At 42.6% G+C, this 20,624-nt stretch overlaps 1 protein-coding gene across 1 annotated transcript; it reads right to left on the bottom strand.

Annotated features, from left to right (window-relative positions):
* Nucleotides 1-8,677: 8,677 nt before the first annotated feature.
* LOC124653035 (signal peptidase complex subunit 3B-like) lies at nt 8,678-15,244 on the bottom strand. Its single transcript, XM_047192088.1, has 6 exons — nt 15,104-15,244; nt 14,917-14,964; nt 14,740-14,802; nt 14,142-14,195; nt 9,540-9,626; nt 8,678-9,102 (listed from the first exon to the last, which is right to left on the bottom strand). The coding sequence occupies exons 1-6, from the start codon at nt 15,227-15,229 to the stop codon at nt 8,977-8,979; spliced, it is 504 nt and encodes a 167-aa protein (XP_047048044.1). The 5' UTR covers nt 15,230-15,244; the 3' UTR covers nt 8,678-8,976.
* Nucleotides 15,245-20,624: the final 5,380 nt, after the last annotated feature.

Genomic DNA, 20,624 nt, shown 5'->3' on the forward strand with positions numbered 1-20,624 from the left:
ATGGCCAAATAATTAATATCTTGAAATCTATAAACCGCAATTGGACAAATAATATATATTTTATTATTAGAAAAATGTGAGGAATTTGAATATGAAATAATTATGTTTTTATTCATTTTTTAATATTATTATCAAATAATATATGCTTTATTCATATAATATGGCCAAATAAATAATATCTTGAAATCTGTAAACCGTAATTGGATAAATAATATATGCTTTATTATTAGAAAAATGTGAGAAATTTGAATATGTGGAAGCTATTATGGATGTCTAGGTCCCGCTATTAGTTATTGATCGGAGAAATGTCTCGAGCATGTCTGCATAGTTCGTGAAGCTGCCCGCTGGAACGGGGAGAATGACGTCTTCACCATCACCGTGTGTGTGACTGAGTGCATAGGTGTTACCCAATTGCGGCACCGTCAAGATCTTCTACTCGCTCCTGAGAGCGGCAAGTGATCGACTACATCATTCACGAGATTTATCTCGTTAACGCGTATCGATCTTCGAGAGTATGTTGATCTCATCTCGTTGCTACCATCTAATAGATTATATATTGGCTTGTTATTCATTCTTGCAGTAGAATTTTTTTTGTTTTCTATGCTAGAAATCCCAACAAGGAAGTGAGACTAGGTGTGTGTGTGAGGGACGGTGTTAGTCATCTAAGATATTGGCTGACAAAGAATTAACTTGTCAATGCTTACGGATTATAGACTTAGGGTTTCGTAAAAAGTAGAGGGCAATTAGATCTCGAAGATTCAGCAGAACAAAGGTGCTCAACTCAATAATACGGTGGCTAGGGTTAAAATGATTCGATTCCTCGATTTTCCCTTGGCTCCCCTTTATATAGGAGGTGTAATCGAGGCTTTTCGTGTCATACAAGACAGACTATCTGAGGCACATTAGGCCTTTCCTATGTTGATACAAAATTCGTAATACAATTCTACTTTCCTTATTCGGCGATATCTAGACTTCTGGGCCGGGCGGCCGCCCCGGGCCCTCAGAACCAAGGGGGCCCAAATCTAAAATAGCTAAGGTATATGCAGTGCAGCAGTGGCGGCGGAGCTTCTATGACGGCGCCACAGCAGGTCGTGTATTTTTCTCGTACAATAGAATGGACACAGGAGGACGAAGCGTTACGCTTAGACAGGAACTTGGGCCTTTTTATCCATTGGCTTGGGCCTTTTCTTTACTGGTTCAGCTAATCAGCTATGAAACGATTGGTCCTAGAATAAACGTTAAAGCATTAAGTGGGCCTAATTCGCTAACGTAGGTCAATGGCCAATGGGACATAATATATATGGACCTCACACATGCGATCGATCTAAGAACTTCATAATTTCAAGATATCACAATTATAGACATGATAAGCGAGAGACAAATAAAGAAGCACACACGTTTTTCTTGAAGCTCCCACCGTAGGTCGCCATATTTGAGATCATGTAATGTTATTTAGAAGTTACTTTAGTAGTGGCAAATTGGCAATTAACCTGCAAAATGTGGGGTGGGACCGGTTGGCTCGATCATGTCCAAGACATTGACATAGGAAATGTCGCATGCAAATATACAATCGACTTACAGTACTTTTTTCCTTATCGCGCGTTGATCTCTTTTGTTGGTTACAAGCACAGAAGTTCAAGACAATGGTTAGATACGAGTCTAAAAGTCCATATAATGTTCATCATGTGTATCACCGTTTGACCGTTCCTTGACATGAGCTAGAGTCGACCCATCGCCAACTCGGAGATGACATGCCGAGAGGCGAGAAGCCAAGTTGTCAAAAAGAGGTCCTACTATGCCCACGAAAACCACGACAACATGGTTCTAGGAGTTGTAATCAATATGATTTATATTAGCATATCATTATGTCCGACTTTACATCTAGAAATGTTAGAAATAATATTTCAATATGTATATTACTTCATATCAATATGGTTTATGTATGCACCTAAGTACTTACTAATTTACTAGTGATACCAATATATAATATATATTTTACGGTTTTGGTGCTTCTAGGGTCCTAAATTCTAGTCTCGCCCCGAGCCCTTCAAATGTCAGGGCCGGCCCTGGGTGCTTTATTCGGCATGCCCATTAGACATACCTATGTCAGTGGCGACGGTGGAATAAGCACCACTAATTAAGGACAAGGTTAAGGTGTCCTTTTTCTACTATCGGTTAGGCCTCCACAATCTCTTGCCTCTCGTATACAAGTGTGGAACTGGCTAGCACTTGATGTGCCGCAGGTGCCGCCATGGCGACGGTGATGACTTCGACCTAGCCTATGACCCGGTCGCTTCCTACATCTATTGTGTCCTTGTGTACTCCACTGTTAACTCAGTCGTGGTGTCGTGTTGCCATATTGCCTACACCTCTGCAGGGCTGGACCATATCCTGGAGGGTCGGTAAACAACGCGAGTGCCCAGACCTCCACAATAGGAGGCCAGTAATACTGAATTGTACTATTAGCCACTATAATATTATCCATCTCGTCTAAGATATTGTGATTAGGTTGATGTTACCTAAGTTTAATTATTTAAATACTCTCTCCGTCCCTAAATATAAGACATATAGTTTTTGGCACGGAAATTAAAGAACGCATATTGAGAGAAAATTATAGTAGGTTTTGGCGGGATTACCCCTATACATTTAACATGAGAAAATAGAGGACTTTGCATAAGATGAGAAAATATAATCAAATCCCTAAAAATAATTTCCATACAAGTGGTGTGTCGCACTAAAACCTATATTCTGGAAAAAAAATCGAAAAACTATATGGCTTATATTCAGAAACGGGGGGAGTATTATTAGATAATTATACACTAGAAACTTCTCTGTTAAGATATGTGTAGACCATATGTGGGAAGATGCCTACCATATTATGTACACAGAATATGGTTTGTCTAGTTGCCAAAAATTATTTTACGAAAAAATATTACAAAATGCACTTTAAGTTTAGTGTAATGTAAGTGTTTTCATACTATGTAAATTAGAATTACATGATAAATAACACAACAAATAACATTTATTAGCTATGTTACGTTGCTTAACTATGTCAATGACTAATGAGTAAATACTTGTAAAGACTGCAACATGCTAAAATAAGTTCAAAACAAGTATAAAACTTTAGTACAAATTATTTTTTGTTTAAGTCAAATAATGAAGATACTCCCCTAGCTAGTCTTGGTCATATGACTTTATCACTGTATGTAAATACCAGTACACATTAGCCAAATGACTGCGACACATCTCGTCCCACGGCCGGTGCCGATGTCTTCGGTTTCGGCGATCGGGCGGCGCGCGCGGCCGTTGAGGCGGGCGAATAGGTCCCGAGCGGCGGAGTCAAAATCCGGCGCGGAGGCGGCAAGGTAGGTTACAACGGCGTGGTGAGTGGCCTCGACGCTAGACTCGGTGGAGGAGAGGGGGGCGAGGAGTCAAATGGAATCGAGCACTACGGGGGATACTAGGTCGGAGTTTGCGGAGGAGAACAGCACAGAGGAGACGTGAGGTGGGGCTTGAGTTGAAGGGGATCTCGGCGCGGACCGCATTGGCCACGGCTGCCGGGATGGAGTGGTCGCCCACGACGTGGTCGAGGATCAGGGAGGCATCCGTCGCCGTGAGCGGCGGCATATTCCTGGATTTTGTGAGGGCAACATCGGCGAGCTGAAGAAGCAAGTAGTAGAAGAAAAGTTAGTAGATGTACTACAATTATTCCAAAAATATACAATTATTAGGGATCACGGTGATCTCCTCCGGCCGAGACAACCTACCACACCGTCAATAAACCAAGGACCCCGAGATTTCCCTGCCGTTGCCGATGGAGATAACCCTAGTATTCACCACAAATTTGGTCGGGTCACCGGAGACAGACACGAAGGGCACGACTTGGGTAAGATCTGGACATCATGTGCGATCAAAGGATCTAGTATCTTGGACCGTCGGATGTGAAGCGTGTGGTACAGATTGTTTTGCAGAGTTGGTGGAACACTTTTGCACATAAAACCCTGTTTTACTATCTATTGCAGAGTTGGTGACCCATTCTGTTCGAGCCCTAGTTCCCAAATCCCCTCCTAGTTCGAACCCATTCTGTTGGTGCAACACTATTTTACTTGTGACATGGGGTTGGAGCTGCAAATTTCAGTATGTATTCTTGACAGACAATCTAAAATTTAGAGTGACTAACAGAAGTAGGGCATTGAAGATATACTGATAGGAATAGACTTAATGGATCGAGTAAATTAACTCGTATGTAGAATTTTCTTCTCACATGGAATGGCTGTAGGCAAGAAAAAAACTTATAAACACTACAAACTTCAGAAAACTTACATAATAGATGATGAACCCAAAGTGAGGAGGGCCACGACAGATGAGATGAAGACCTGCGAGCAGCTGGGGCAGACTGATTCCATGACCTGAACGGCTGAACATGAGCTACAAATCTCAGTCTGTATGATTCAGCTCAGACCATATGTAGCCCGTGCGGGGATCTCAGCCGGATGTAGATTGACTGTTGCTACAGCCAGCAACACCAAGGGACCCAGGCAAGGACATTGTTTGCAACGCTGAGCAATGCAAGAAGAAACCGTGAGTGTGGCCATTAAGCTGAATCAGAATAGTAAGCAATATGGCATTATTCCATATTTATGTGTCATGTTGTTGCACTATATTTTTTGAGAGGATGTTGTTGCACTAATTTTGATATCATTTTTATCTTGTGTTAATTCCAGCTTGAATACCCACTTCTTCGCCATCTTGGATGGCCACGGCAGCACTCAGGTTTCCGACTGCTACGGGGACAGGCTCCACGCAGCGCTCTCCTAGGAGCTGCCCGCAGCACCGGCCCTGGCAACATGATGACCTCCCTGGACTCCCAGAAGCGGTGTGAGAAGGCTTTTGTGGACATCTTCTTACATAGTCTGAACTCCTTGGCCGAAATCAATTTTAGAAACTACATATGAAAAAGTAATCTAGGCAAAAGGGAGTTGTGTACTCATGTCACTCATTGTAGTTACAACATCTGAGATGTATATGTTCAGTTTACTTGTATGTGAGCGTACCAGTTGACAGAAATGAGATGGGCATCCCACATTTCCTGTCATTTTGGGCATTATGCTAAACCTTGAAAGATTTAAGTGCTTTAACACTAAGATGTATGAGAGATTGCCTTTACAACTGAATGTATGTAATGCTTCCCAACAGGAACTGAATGTTTCATCTCTGGAATTAAAAGAATGAGCAATCAGGAAATTGGTGCCTTTTTTTTCCTTTTTTTTGAAATTCAATATATATTAGGTCAGCAAGCCGCCTCATTAAAAACCTTCCAGTCCCCCCTTGGGTACCCTGGAAGGAAAAGAGTGCGTCTGAAACTTGCTACTCCCTCCGTTCCTTAATAAACACAGTAGCAGTTCATTCAAAACATTAAGTGATTAAGCTATGTACCCTTTTCTTTCTGCCCACTATTAACATTGAAATCTATACCAGCTATGAACTGACGAGTTATAAGAGAATGCAAAAATCAGATAAAATGCTAGATCGGTTTTTCTGTCCATCGAACCAGTTTTTCAGCTCATTACACATTACATAGTTGCCAACATGAGATGCAAAGCGACGAACAGTCATCCAATACTAGCTTAGTATATAGTAATTTAAGGATCTTCAGTAGAAACACTTCCATTTTTTATTCGGACATTTACGGCTGTCATGTAGCACAAATTCCTTGCATGTGTCGCAAACGTGTGGCACCCATACAGTAACACCTAATTTCTTCTTTGGCTGTTCCTTCTTTTCCGTGTCTCTATGGACCTTAATTCTCGAGATGAGCCCTTCTCGTTGATACTGGTAGGTCTTCGGATATCAACTTGGGTAGGGAAGGAGCTACCAACAAATGATTCTTGTTCTTGTGAATTATGCGCGACAGCAAGTGTGGACTGGGAAATAGTAGATTCCAGATCACACAGAGCCGAATTGAGCAAGTCTAGTCCTCTAGGAGTTTTTCCCAATGTCAGCTGAGATCTTCTAATTTGTTCCGGGCAATAGAGATCTTTCTTCTTGTATCCATGTCAACACAGTCAATTCATGGGATTATCTTCAAGTGGATTTCCTTCCTCGTCGTAGACAATATCCCTACAGAAACATATTATTAAAAATGGGAAAGTCCTAAATCTATATACATTTGATGTAAGTATGGAAAAAACTCATTCCTACATGATGATCATAGTTATTGTAAAATGCCAGTACAAAAGCAATGTCATCCAATCTCATTCCTAATGTTGGTTTGAATGCCTCATCGCACACTGGGTTAAACAAGAACCCTGGAAAAATGGACGTATAAACACTTTTTATAGTAAGGAAGATTGAAGACATCGTATACATTTAAATCTCTTTGTATCCAACATACCAACTGATTCTACAGGTTTACATTCATCGTTTTTGGGTAATATAACATGCTTCTTCAGTTTGAGAAAAGATGTTGATGAGAAATTTAGGTGACCATTATAACTTGTTGATCTGACAATGTTAGAGAACGTTACTGAACCACTTAATCGATTGCCCTACATGCTTAAGGCATCAAAATAAATAGAATCAGTGCCATTAATTCAGCATGTTGTAGACAGTAAACATGCTCCAAAAGTACTTAAGAAACTCAATATATTCCAGTAAAAGCGCGGTGAGACGTGGGTGTATTAGGACATGCCACCTACAAACATAATGCACTCTGGCAACTAACTGTGTCTTGAATACTGAACGGGCGACCCATCGACAGCGTCCCAAGTTGGCTTGACAAGCTATAGGCTGCACCCACGCTCGCTAGGACTCACTTGTCACCACAAGAGAGAACGAGTGGGGAAGGATCGTCGCCATCTCCTTCGAAAAACGTCGACGCCAGATGGGGACAGGACTTGTACAGGATCCAGAGTCACCGCCATCGCTGTCAGCTTTGCTGATTTGGGAGCTAGGGTGAAACGTGGTGGCCTGTTGCCTGTTGGGAATGAGAGGGTACAAAATCACAATACAATTGGGAACGGGGTCTTATATTTGCAAAACGTTTCCACCAACTTTAGAAAATCGAATCTGTACCACATAGTTCACATCTAGTGGTCCATAATTGCAGATCCTTTTTTTTTTTTTGACCGGGTCTACGGCGGGCTTACGCCAGCCTGAACATTGATCAAGAACAACAAGAGTACATGGGATCTTTACAATTTTTTAGAGGGAAGCGAGAGAGAGGGGGGGAGGAAAGCTTCAAGGGGGTTCGAACCCATTACACCAATTATTAAGAGTGAGGGAGGGGAGGAGGTAGTACAGCGATGCGCCCACAACCTAATATCCTCAATGCACCTATGAGAGACAAGACTTAGGTCTTCATTCACGCCATTGAAAGTCTTGGCGTTTCTTCTCTTCCAGATGTTCCAGGTGATGGCGGCGACGATTGTAGTCTCTTCAAAAGTCCTACACCGCATGGTCCGGAGGTCAGCGAGATTGGAGGGCCTCCCCACGCTGAAGTCTGGAAAGAAGAAGGTCCAAACTTCCCAGGCCCGGGGGCAGAGCAGCAGCATGTGGTCGGTGTCTTCGTCTTGGGGGCAGGAGAGGCAGGTAGCAGAGGTACTGAGACTGTGGCGAAACCGGCGTTCATTGGTCGGGAGACGCTTCTTCGGGGCAAGCCATCCGAAAACTTTGCACTTCGGAGGGCCGCACTCCTCCAAACTTGTTCGAGCAGCCTCGTCCGTCCGTAAATGCCTCGAAAGAATTGACATAGACACTTTTGTTCGAGAGCTTCTTGTTAGTGAGGCGGTCATAACGATCGTCCGGGGAGTCGCGATGCAGGACCACAGAGGTGAGCTCGTTTGCAAGGGTACGGAGGTCGGTCTCCGCGGCTAGCGAGAGGCGCGGTCCAAGGGTGCCGCGGAAGTCGGATGTCAGAGCCGTGGCAACATTAATGTTAATGCGAGTGGAGTGGGAGTAGAGGTTAGGAAAGCGGTCCCGAAGGGGGGCATCGCCAGTCCAAAGATCGGCCCAGAAGGCAGTCGAGGCCCCACAGCCTACCGAAACCTTGGTGACGGAACGGAAAACTTTAAGACCAGCGACAATGTCCTTCCAGACGGGGGTGTCAAGATGGTGTGTGTCTCCAAGGTCCCTGGAGCCATTCCAGCCGTACCGGTGGCGGAACCAAACAGCCCAGGGGGCAGAGGTGTCGGAATGGATTTTGGTGAGGAATTTGGTTAAGAGGGCGGAATTCTGCGAGTTAATGGAGAGAACGCCGAGCCCTCCAAGGCTTTTCGGGGCGCAGACATCCTTCCAGGCAACTTTGCAATTCCCACCATGGCAAGTTTCCTCTCCGGTCCACAAAAAGGCCCTACGGCGTTTGTCAATAGCCTCAATGACCCCAGCCGGAAGGAGTCCGGCGGCCATAGCATGGGCGAGCATGGCCGTGAGGACAGAGTTAACGAGGATAAGACGCCCCCCAATTGGGAGGCACCGGCCCCGCCCCCCAATTGCAGATCCTTTGATCACACATGATGTCTAGATCTCATAGTTGCCCCCCAAATGACACATCTACTGCTGCTATTTGTCTCTGAATTCGACGCCTCAGTGTTAAGTGGACAAAGAGTACAGCAGTACAGTCAAACGTGGGCATGGGCAGCCCAGCCCACGTTTGAATACCCAATATTAGTGGAAGAGATCAGTACAAACAACTCTCTAACTTTGAAGCTGCCTGGATCAGACATGCCTGGATCAGATAGTGCATACAGCAAGCATGAAAATTTCAGGGCGCTTCCCAGCAAAGACTGTGCTTCCAAAATAGTTGGCTTTCAACGGTTAATGTGACTATGTTTTGCACGGTTTCAGTCTAGAATACAAGCTCATGAGTGAGTTTACAAGTCCACTAAGATTAGGACAGGAAGAAGTAAGGCTCAGCATTAGTCCATCCTGCATCTTGCATACCACAGCTTCCATGCATACATAGGGCTAGCTGTTGGTCTATCTGTACTGCTCAGGCAGACGGTACCCTGTCATGACGATCTTGTCGGCAAACATCTTGCCCGTCTTTGGCATGATGTGCCAGTGCATTGTCAGGTTGAAGTCCTTGCCTTTCAAGTTGCTTCCCTGCAAATAGATGCCATGGATTTCAATCAGCCATGCAGGTGGAGATTCAGAGGAATCATCAGATGGAAGTGTTGTGTCCTATGTCGAGTATGCAAAATGAACTTGTGAACATATAACATACGTTGGCTTAGGTATCCAAAAACTTAAAAGGAGATATTTGCAATCAACTGTGGTCTGGATGTACATTACAGTATTGGAACAGCAAGATCCACGCCGTTAAGCATTGAAGTGAATAATGCATGCACCGGTAAACCATTTTAAGCAGAAATAGGCATTTCACTGGATAATTTGTTCAACGTGTCAAGCATTTTATTAACATGGTGGGGTTGGGAATGATTTATTTTCCCTTAACAAGTATCCATTGCCTTCAGAATTAAGTCACAATCACATTAGATGATTTGCATCAAACTAACATTCAACCAAGGTAAATTGCTTGCCTGGTCAATAAATCTGTACTTGTTTGTGGTATGGATCAAGAACTTGGCATGCTCCTTTGAAGGTATAATTCCATCCCAAAGGGAAACCTGTGATATATACCAAATAGTCATTGCCAATATAACTGGAAGAATATAACTGGAGTAACAGGATATAACTGAGGTAGACTAGGAAAATGACTCCGTAATTAATACAGAACTAATATCATAATAACTGAAGTAGGTAAATAGTAGGCCTTCTTTTTGTTAATATCTCATCTATACAACTACATAAGATATTCTCAAGAATAACACACCAAAAGTTCTTATGAAGGTAGAAAACAAACAGCAGCAGGCCAAATATGTTGGTTTTGTTGATGCAAATCTACAAATGTATTTTTATCAATAACTGATGCTGATTTGGACCAAGCTTACTTCACCTGGCTTTGGTAAAACACATTTCAACTAATTTGGCCATATCTTCTTCACAGTAAATCTAACTCCGAAACCCAGAAGAAAATGTAAAATCAGTGGTGCACCCAAAAGCCAACCAGCAGCATACATAATACTGTCATCATAGCTTACTTCATTCAGGAAGTGTTCAAGTTGTTTCAGGCTGAGTATAGACAGTTTAGCACATCATCATATTTTATTGGAATGTCCAAAATCAATCACAATTGAACATTTGAGCTAAACTTCAGTGGAATTCGAATGTTTCTGAATTTTGGCTAACCCCGGTGTTGAGTTTTTGTGGGGCAGTAACCAGTACCGACTGATTGCCATTACTAGGCTCCGAATGAAAAGTCTTAGTGTAACTACACAAAGCAAGTTTAGTGTACCCATACAGCAAGTTAGATTCTGCTTCCAAACCAATAAAATATATATATGCATCTACCCATACTCCCATTAGATGATGAAGAGGAGAACAAGGAGGTTATTTGCTACTACTGCAAGCCACAGGTACATGCCAATTGACTGGAACTGAGGGTCTGTGGCCAGCGGCAGCTTTGTGTCATGACTACCCAGTTGTTGTAACTTGCAAGTTTGCATTAACTAAATGAGTACACATATTAGCCCGAGAAAATTACAAAAAACCACCACATTAGAGGCTAGTCTTTCAAAAAACCACCACTATTCAATTTTTTTTCAAAAAACCACCAGTCAACAGGTAACACGTAACAAATAGCACTGATTCGTGTCTAACAGTGGTTTAATGGCCAAACTGACATGTGGGTCCCGCTGCTAGGCCGACGTGGCATGTGCACTTTGCAAAAAAGCCCTTCGTACATGATAAATTTTAATTTCGTGGGCCACTTTCTTTCTTACTTATCCTATTAAAAATATCAGTTGACAGGACCCACTTGTCATAGCAGTTCATCTCTTGTTCTTTTTTCTTTCTAAAACAATAAAGCAGCCCACGGGCTCCATCGCGAGAGAGACGGCGGCGCCTCCGTGACCCCTGCCGGAGGCCCCTGCCCTTGCCCATGCCGGAGATCTTGCCAGAGCTCTCGTCGCGCCCGAACGCGGCCACCTCGCCGGAGCTGGAGCCCGCCCATCCCTGCCCAAGCCAGAGCTCACCACGCCCGCACGCGCCCGCCCTCACCAGAGCTGGAGCCCGCCCGCCCCTGCCCAGGCCGGAGCTCACAGCGCCCGCATGCGGTCGCCCTCGCCGGAGCTGGAGCCCGCCCGCGCCTGCCCAGGTCGACCAGGGCCACCGCTACCCCACAGTAGCGCCGCCGCGACCCCACACTGCCGCCGCCGCAGCTCCTTCCCCACCATCCGGCCAAGAAGACTCGCTGCCCCCGGCAACTGCCCGACAGGCGCGCCCTGCTCCTCACCGACGGGCGCGACCGCGCCGCCCCTCCTCCCTGACGGGCACGGGATTCCGGCAGGACATTAAACCTGTGAGCGCGCAGATCGGACGGAGATCGGACAGAGGCGGCAGCAGCTCCGGCCAGGCACGGGCATTCACAAGGATCTCCGGCCAAGCACATGCACATGTTTGCCGGCAGATTTCCCATCTCCGGCCAGGCACGGGCACAAGGAGCTCCGGCTGGGACCGGCTTGGGCTGCGGCGAGCTCCGGCTTGGGCAGGGGCGGGCGCGGCGCGGCGAGCTCCGGCTCCGGCAAGGGGCGGGCGCGGCGAGCTTCTGCTCCGGCAAGGGGACTGAGCAAGGGACGGAGCTGCGGGTCGCGAGGGGCGGCGCCGTTGCCGGAGACGGAGCTGGAGAGGCAGGATTTGCGACCACTGCGCCGCCGTCGATCTGCAGCACGAGCGCCGCCGTCGATCTTCGAGCACGGGCGTCGTCGTCGTCCGCCGAGCTACGAGCGTGGCGCTGCCGCTGGGCACGCGGGATGGCTGCCATCCAGCGAGAGGCCACAACGCCGCCGCGGGAGGCCACGACGCCGCAGCGAGGCCACGATGGACTCTACTTGCTCAGGCTCGCTCAGGTCAATGTGTGGGTCCCACGAAAATTATAGGAGAAATAGAAAATTAAAAAAGAGAAAAGTAATGCTATCTGACAAGTGGGTCCCTCTAAAATTTACAAATAAGCCCAAAGCTAGAACCAATATATGGGGCTCCTCTCTTTCTCATTAATCAGTTGCCACATCAGCATGACAGCGGAACCCACATGTCAGTTAGGCCATCAAACCAGCATTAGAGACGAGTCAGTGCTATATGTTACGTGTTACCCGTAGACTGTGATTTTTTGAAAAATTTCCGAATAGTGGTGGGTTTTTGAAACCATTGCCTGATATGTGGTGGTTTTTTGTAATTTTCTCTATTAGCCCACACGATCATTTGGGTAACTATATTTTGGGTTCATTGATCTAATCTACTGAACTATCTTTATCAAGATTTTGACCAAGCTTATTTCACCTGGCTTTGATAGGAAACATTTAAAATTAATTTGGCAAACTTCAGCATCTCTGCAGTTTATACTTCATTATAAAACATATGGCTGCTAAACTTTAGTTTATCTAAGTCTCGAATTCAAGCAGATGGCAAATCTGTGGTGCAATAAAAAGGCAGTCATCTATAAGCAAAACTGTGCGTCTTGGTTTCTTTAGTAAGGATATTTCAATTGGTTTGAGGCTAACGTTTAGATAAATTAACCCATCATGATACTATATAGTAGAGTTCTTCAAAATGAAGCATCAGAATTGTTGATAAGCATGAATAAAATAAGCTAAACTATGCCGAATTCGACTGATTTTGAATTTTCTGGACTGGTCATAACCAGTACTACAACTATTAGTTCGTACCTCTCCTACTGTATAATTGAACAAGCTTACAATATTTAGTGCAACCCTACAGCTAGTTAAATTCAGTTTCAAAAACCATCAACTATTATATGCATCTACTGTATAATTGAGCAGAAGAAAACTATTAGTTCGTACCTCTCCTACTGTATAATGAACAAGGTTACAATATTTAGTGCAACTCTACAGACTACAGCTAGTTAAATTCAGTTTCAAAAACCATCAACTATTATATGCATCTACCCTATGCTTGAACTCTATGCTGAACAGAAGTCTAAGAAAGAAGTTAGTTTCCAACACTGAAAGCCACAAATATGTATCAGCTGTATGGAATTGCAGTACTGTGACGAGCGGAAGCTTTGAGCTATAACCACCCATTGTTGCAGAGTTGCATTCATGTGAGCCCCTACAGAATCATACTAGATTACTGGTGCCAACACAACATGGTTGTTGTGGGCACCGAGAACAGAAATAAATTATCTTGGAATCATTATAAATGGTGCTACTAATAATTTTCTTGGTTTGTTTCACCAAGGACAGTTCCAAGTGGCCTGAGGCTGAATTTAGACAATTTAGCTCATCATGATACAATATAGCACAGTGCTTCAAAATGATTCCTCGGAATTGATGATAAACATGCATAGTAAATGAGCTCAACTCGGCCCAATCCGACTGATTTTTAGTTTTGTGGACTGGTGGCAACCAGTACTACCATGAATTGCTGCTGAGCTGTAACTAGGCTCCAAAATGAACAGAAGAAAACTATTAGTTCGGACCTCTACTACTGTATGCCTAAACAAAGTAACAAGGTTCAGTGTAACCATACAGCTAGTTAAATTCAGTTTCCAAAACCATCAACTATATAAGCCTCTCTACCCTATGCTTGCACTCTGTTGAACAGAAGACAAAGAAAGAAGTTATGTTCCAACACTGCAAAGCCACAAGTATATGGCACCTGTATGAAATTGCGGCACTGTGACCAGCGAAAGCTTTTTGCCTTAACTACCCATCGCTGCAGATTTGCATTGATGTAAGCATACATGCTGGCCCACACAGTCATATGAGATTACTGGTGCCAACAACATAACATGGTAGTGGTTGGCACTGAAATAAATTTTCCTTGTTATATCATAGGTGGGTAGGTTTTCTTCAGCAGAACTTACCACTTACGTAAAGGTATTACTAATTTAGGTGAACAATCTTAAAACAGAAACATGCGACAGTGTATACAATCTCTCTCCCATGCAGGAGTGATGTTCAAAAGAGTTATCAACATTTCAGCTTTTATACAGAAGGAATAAAATCATGCGTCATATTTGAAAACATACACTACGATTCAAGAACAATCATCGATAAACTTACTTGATTCAACGCATTTTGTGGAGTCTCGTATTCAGCTGCCACAAAAACAAAAACCTACAACCATTCACAAAAGTAGCAACAAGTGATTTAGCAAATCAGAAGCAGGGAAACATTCTCAACTTTAGCCCAAAATCAAAAGATGAGCATACATTCAAACTTTATTTGCATGTTAGTTTAAGGACGCTAAATCAGAATTTACAGGCAACAAACACCCTTTTACTTTCCACTGGCACAAGATCATCTGCAACATGTGAGATAGCTATAAATATAGAGATAATTTTCATTTGCACTTCACCCACTTAAAGAGATACTACTTCTGATGCTTTTACAGACTTGAATTTATTTTCACCTACAGTACAGAAAATTTCAATGTCGTAATGGGGTCATAAGCTGACTTCAGGCCTTCAGCCTTCTATCCCTATCTTACCTTGCTATCTCGTTGGGAAAGAAATGTGTTCAACCTCAAGCTCATACCATACTTTCTAGCATGGGCATAAAACTTTTCTACAACAGGCATCGCCTCTATTTGATTTCACAACGATGTGAACCAGTGAACATTTAGGGGGGAAAGGGATAGTGTGCCAGCAACACACATTACCTGTTTTGTGTTCCACGTGAAGAGAGACGAGAGGTCGGCCGAGATGTTGAGCGTCATGCTAACCTGAATGGGAACGAATGGTAGAACAAACAAAGTATCGTCAGAATTCATCACATCCCAGGAAGGGAATGTTGGTTTCGCTACTAATTCCGCGTCAGGAGACACGAAAATGGGTACCTCGTCGTTGGCGTTGGCCTCTTTCTGGAACCAGTTGATGTTCAGGATCTGCGCAAGTTCAGACAGCACAGACAGATCGAGTGAGTCAGGAGACGAATCGGCGACGAACTAATCGAGTAGAGGTCCCATGGGCAGATCGAGCCGGGGCGGCGGGCCGAGATCGAGCGCGGCGTCACGGGGACGGTACCTTGACGGAGGCGGTGGGGGTGGGGGAGTTGAAGCTGTCGGAGAAGGAGGCGGCGAAGCACATGGCCGCCAGTATCGTCACCGCGAACGTCGCCACGGCGTTCGCGCGGTGACCGAACGAATGCATCCTCGCGCCGCAGAGATCGCCGGACCTCGCTGCTGCTTGCGCTGCTGCTCCGCGGCGGCGCCGGCGACTTCCGTTCAGAGTGTTTTTTTTTTTCTCGGGCTACTTTTCTGTTGTGATGTTTGGAGAAAGACGGATGTCCCTCGAGTTGATGTACGGGACCCACACGTCGGCGAGGGTAGTGAATGTGACGTGGCACACGTTGATTGGTCGCAGCACGTCACGGGAATTAAAGATGGCCGAGCTGTGGTTGTACTTTGTTAAAAAAAACAATAGGCACCGGCCTGTTATCCAGCCCAAGGAAACTACTGTAGATCATATTCGTGAGGGCCTTGTAGGCTTGTAGCTGAAAATCTGAATTTGGTAAATATTCGAAGAGAAAAAAGAATTGGAAAAATGAGCTAGAAATAATTGCAAATCTGTAGTTAGCTGATCTGGAGTGAGCTTATTCCGTTATTCGGTGACGAATGTGTAAGTTACAAAAATCGATACAAGATGGTGAGGAAATTTGGCATCGACGAGTGAATATGGTCCCTTTCCGTTTCCTCGGTGTTCTCTTTTCATATTGCTCGTTCAATATTGGTTTGGGCTCAATTTTCTTAATTATACATGTAAACTATGGACATGAATTCAGTAGTGAGGGGGTGAGATAGCCTTCACTGAGAAATGACAGCGAGCTAGAACACCGTGGCACGAATATGGCTGCAAAGCACGAATTGGTAGCCTAACGGTATGCTTCCAAATCTAGCGAAACCTGAGCATGTTAGTGACACTAGCTGTCTTTTATGTGCCGAGAATGAAACTGTGGAACATCTATGCTTTAGCTCTGATGTTTTATAGCTAATTCCGGGTGGTATTTTTGACATTGTTAAAGCAATCGTTGGTGGTAGTTATAACAATGTGCAGAGATTGTGGGTAAGTAACAAGGGAAAATATGCTATTAATATGATTTCTTCTGTTGTTATGTGGAATGCTTGGAAAATGCCGACGTAACTATTTCTTAGGAGACTAATATGGAGTAATGTTTAGATGGTGTGGAATAGGGTAGCTCAACTTCTCAGGAAATGGAATCCTTGTGCTCTCCCGAGGTAAAGTTGAAGTTGGAAGAATGGGTCCTGGAGTTGGACAAAGAAACCCCAAAGAAACTCCCATGCTATATTTTTTTCCATGAATGCTCCTGTCGCACAGCTTGTATAGTTATTGTTGCGTGCATGTCTGGTCTTTGTATTATCATAGACTAACTTGTCAATGTTATTTTTCCTAGGGATTGATCATGCGAACCGCTTATTAGAACATCCAACATTAACAGCGGGGACGCTAGGGAAGGTTGGAATCTGAGTTCTTGGTTGGTAATTTTGGTAGTTTACTTCCGTTATTATCTATAACCTATATGCATTGTTCCTTATACAAGAGATGAACACTTAGAATCCTGCCATAGCAATGCCATTCACGCTTTACTATGTTTCTGTCTATTTGATATGCTTGTCTTGGAGCAACTGCGGAGGTGATTTGAACCTGACATTTGGCATTATAGTTATATTCATTAGCTACTCTAAATCTGAATATATGAAATTCTTATCTCATGCAAAGCAACATCTAGTTGGTTTTAATCTGATATCTGGTAAATATTAGCTTATTCATTTGGCAGCTCAAGTTTTTTGTTATTTGAAACCATCTGATTTGGTCTTAAATGTGATATCTAAACACATACTAAGGACAATGGAGCAGAAGGATTAGCATTTCACCTGATGGATGGACCTGAAATGACAGGCATGTCGACCACGACTAGTACACGAAGAGAAGAACCTGCAGCGAGCCAGTATGTGCTTAGTACATGTATCATATCTTATCTTGTGCTTATTTCTGCTACATGTTGTTATCTGATCTCTACATTGCATAATACATGTTTGAATAGTTAATTGTTGTAACTATGTTTGCAATATTACCAGAATGCAGTTGTAATGAAGCAGTCATCATTAGAAGATAGTCGCCAAAAAAGGATCTGTAGCGACACTGATCAACATTATGATGTAAGTCTGTGCTTAGTACAAGTTCCATACATTGTCTTGTGCTTATTTATACAACTTTTTATTATCTTATATCTACATTGCATAATACATGTTTGAATAGTTCACTGTTGTAACTATGTTTGCAATATTATTAGAATGCAGTTGTAATGAAGAAGTCCTTAGTAGAACATAGAGGGCACAAAAGGTTTCGTGGTGACCCTATGCAACGATATAATGTAAGTCTGTGCTTAGTACTTGTGACTATCTCATATCGATAATGCTTAATACATGTTATCATAGTTCATCGTTTAACTCTTTTTGCATTGTTATCAGAATGCAATTGTGATGAAGCAATCTTCATCAGTAGAGAGACCCACAAAAAGTTCTGATCTTTCTTCTGATGCATCCTCTCATAGCCGTCAACCTAGACCATTCCTTTTATCAAACAGTAAATATCTCAAGGTTGTACTGTATGAAAGACATGGGGTTGCTGCTTTAAGATCTATATCTGATATGTTGACAAAGAGTACACAAGATTCAATCAAGGCGATTGCCAAATATCGCCGTGTTATTGATGATGCTAATAGAAGCCCTTCATGATTATATGTAATTTTTTATTTGGGCACATTAAGTGCTTTGTAATTTTCTAGTTATTTTATTCGTGTATGTAATTGTGTATATCATTGATATAAGATTTTAGGCTCATAAAATTTAATGTGCCTTCTCATAAGCCTAACTTGGTTGGCCGAGAATGCAAGTTGACTAGTCAAACGACTAGGGTCCTACAACTTACTAGGCCTGCCCACTTACTATAGTGTGGGACCCACTTTTATTGGGCCGACCCATTTACTTATTGGGCCAGCCCAATTGCTTTAAGGTGGCCCCCACTCACTAACTGGGCCGGCCAGGTAACAGGAAAGTAAGTTACAACTCTAAAGGCAATCAGTTATTTTATATTATTGTTCCAAATCTCAATGTTTAACTCATAATTCTGAACTTAAATATTAACAATTCTTTCCATTTTATAAATCAAATAACTTCCATATGTACACTCCATCGAATTTCAGAGGGATGCTAAGGTAGCAACGGTGCACCAACTTCCAGCAATCCAGGGTAAGTACATGATTCAGGTTTTCCTCAGCTGCAAACTTTGTAATATTATATTTTGACCTCTAAGTAGTATTTCTCATGTCCTTTTTATTATTTATCATTTGTTCTCTTCCAATTTTCCTATCTCTCTTCTACAGATTAAGTGACTGAAAATAAAGTATTTGCTATATACTATAGACTTTAAGCATCTTAAATTTATGTTGAATATGTGTCAAGCATACAAAAATTAATTTTCTCATCATTGTAGATTATCTTTGTCTAAATAATGTGGTCCATTTCCAGTGTACGAGTAATAGTAGTACTACATGAAAGTTATAAATTATGTATACTATTTTTGCTTTCAAGTTATTTTGTGGCACAAATTAATCTAATTTACACCATGTGATTCTCGGCGACCTTGCGGCAAACAAGATTAAACCTCATAAAACATCCGGCCTCAAGAATGTCAAGTCATGTTTTCTTTGATTTTCTCTCGTTTGTATAAGCTCATGCTTCTTAAATTTACCTGCATGTCATGGCCCAAAGATTTGCTTCATTTTCTCTCTAATATCTATCCTTCATAAAAATATCTAAGCTCTGTGCGTGATGCCTTGTCATATTGCGTTGTTCTCAAGTGCTTATGGTAGTCTAGCAGGAACAAGCGGTTGCTCGACAAACTCCAAGTGGTGGCGAAAGGAGGAGCTTGCTTCCCGAATGTGGGGGCATATTACACGAGTCATCTATGGCTTCTATGAGGAAGTGAAGTACATAAGGCATGTAGTCACAAGACAAATGTTATGCTTAGTGTATTGACATAAAACTCCATTATTGTTGCGTTGTGCAAAGCCGGGGTAATGGACAAGACATAGTTGTTTGACCGGATAACATCATAGTGACAAGACATAGTTGTTTGACCGGATAAAGTCATATAGTGGCATGATCCATGGATATTCCACCTCCATACGGGTAAATTGTTTAATGACAAGTAAGTCTCTTTTACCAATTAGGCAATTACTGGTTATACAGATGCAAGGAAGTTTTGGTTTATGGAAGTAGGTTAACAGTCAATAGTTGAACTCATTTCCGCCCACTCTAGACTGGTTTGTATACCTGTTCAATACTTGGAAGGTATGATGCATACAAAAAAAAAACATTTATGAATTCCAGGGAACACCTTATGGAGTGTGCACACTATTTTCTCAAGTTTGTCGCTGCTCCAACACGTACAGACCGGAATAAAACTATCGTAACCTGAAAATACTTTGATATTTCCACATGTTCATTCATATTCCAAATATAGATAACTGATCTTATACGAGGATATTATGAACTATTGCCGGTCACATGCTCTCCTCCTCGGACATAGTAATTACTTACTTTTATTAGTATTAATTGGAAAATGCATCTAATGTGATCCTGAACCTCCTAGATAGCTACATTTCCTGGAGGTCCATCCCCAGTTTTCCTGGAAAACAAAAAGATTCTCAATTGCCTGTTACAATTGTATGCCCTTGTCACTATCCTTGTGATGCTGTTAAAATAGATATTTATGGTTTGTTTTTGTTCTTGTTCCTTTTTTTTCTTGCAGATCCTAGGCTCATTATATTGATATGAAGATTCAAGTCAAATGTCCAATTCATTTGTATAATGGCTTAGGAAAATTAGCCTAGCCAACATATATGGATTGCAGGATTAGCATGGAATATCTCGATCGAGCAAGTAAGCTTACGCTTATATTCAGCATTGTTTAAGTACACCAACATGCAGGGAGTTCATACCATCAACATCACAAGGGAAAGATTTAAATGCAATTTGAAATCGATAAACTATTGTTGTTTAGTTTTGTTGCATGACCATGATCATTTTATTACTATATCTATGTACTTTTAGTCCATAACAGAGTTGTTGTAGGCTTGGGCCGAAGAAGCAAAAAAGGAAACTTAAACAGCTTGGTGCGGGAAGCTACATTAGAATTGAACTCGCAAAATGTTGTGTCGTTGATACTAAATTTATTTAGGTGAGAACATTAAACTTGATAAAATTTCAATTAGAAATGTCTTCAATTTATAGTTGTGATAATCATTAGTAAGCACAAAGGCACCATGGTGACGTATGGTGGAAACCTGATACTGTTTCAAGTTCATCTTTCTTTTTTAAGTTCAGCATATAATATCATGTTCATCACTCTTCGTAGTTCCCACTACATTCAGATACTTGACAAGCTAAACTGAATCACAGTTACCGTCTTTGGAGTCTGAAGCGTGAGCTCTGCTGTGTTGCGTTCAAATGAAAAGAATTCA

This window comes from Lolium rigidum, chromosome 5, assembly GCF_022539505.1.
Source record: "Lolium rigidum isolate FL_2022 chromosome 5, APGP_CSIRO_Lrig_0.1, whole genome shotgun sequence".
Taxonomy (NCBI): Eukaryota; Viridiplantae; Streptophyta; class Magnoliopsida; order Poales; family Poaceae; genus Lolium; species Lolium rigidum.

What these genes read in the sequence shown, in the direction of transcription:
- LOC124653035 (XM_047192088.1), bottom strand. Translation starts at nt 15,229, where the DNA reads ATGCATTCGTTCGGTCACCGCGCGAACGCCGTGGCGACGTTCGCGGTG. An exon ending in CCCCCACCGCCTCCGTCAAG is followed by an intron (nt 14,965 to 15,103) that starts GTACCGTCCCCG and finishes GAACTTGCGCAG; the next exon opens with ATCCTGAACATCAACTGGTT. An exon ending in CACAAAATGCGTTGAATCAA is followed by an intron (nt 9,627 to 14,141) that starts GTAAGTTTATCG and finishes TATATATCACAG; the next exon opens with GTTTCCCTTTGGGATGGAAT.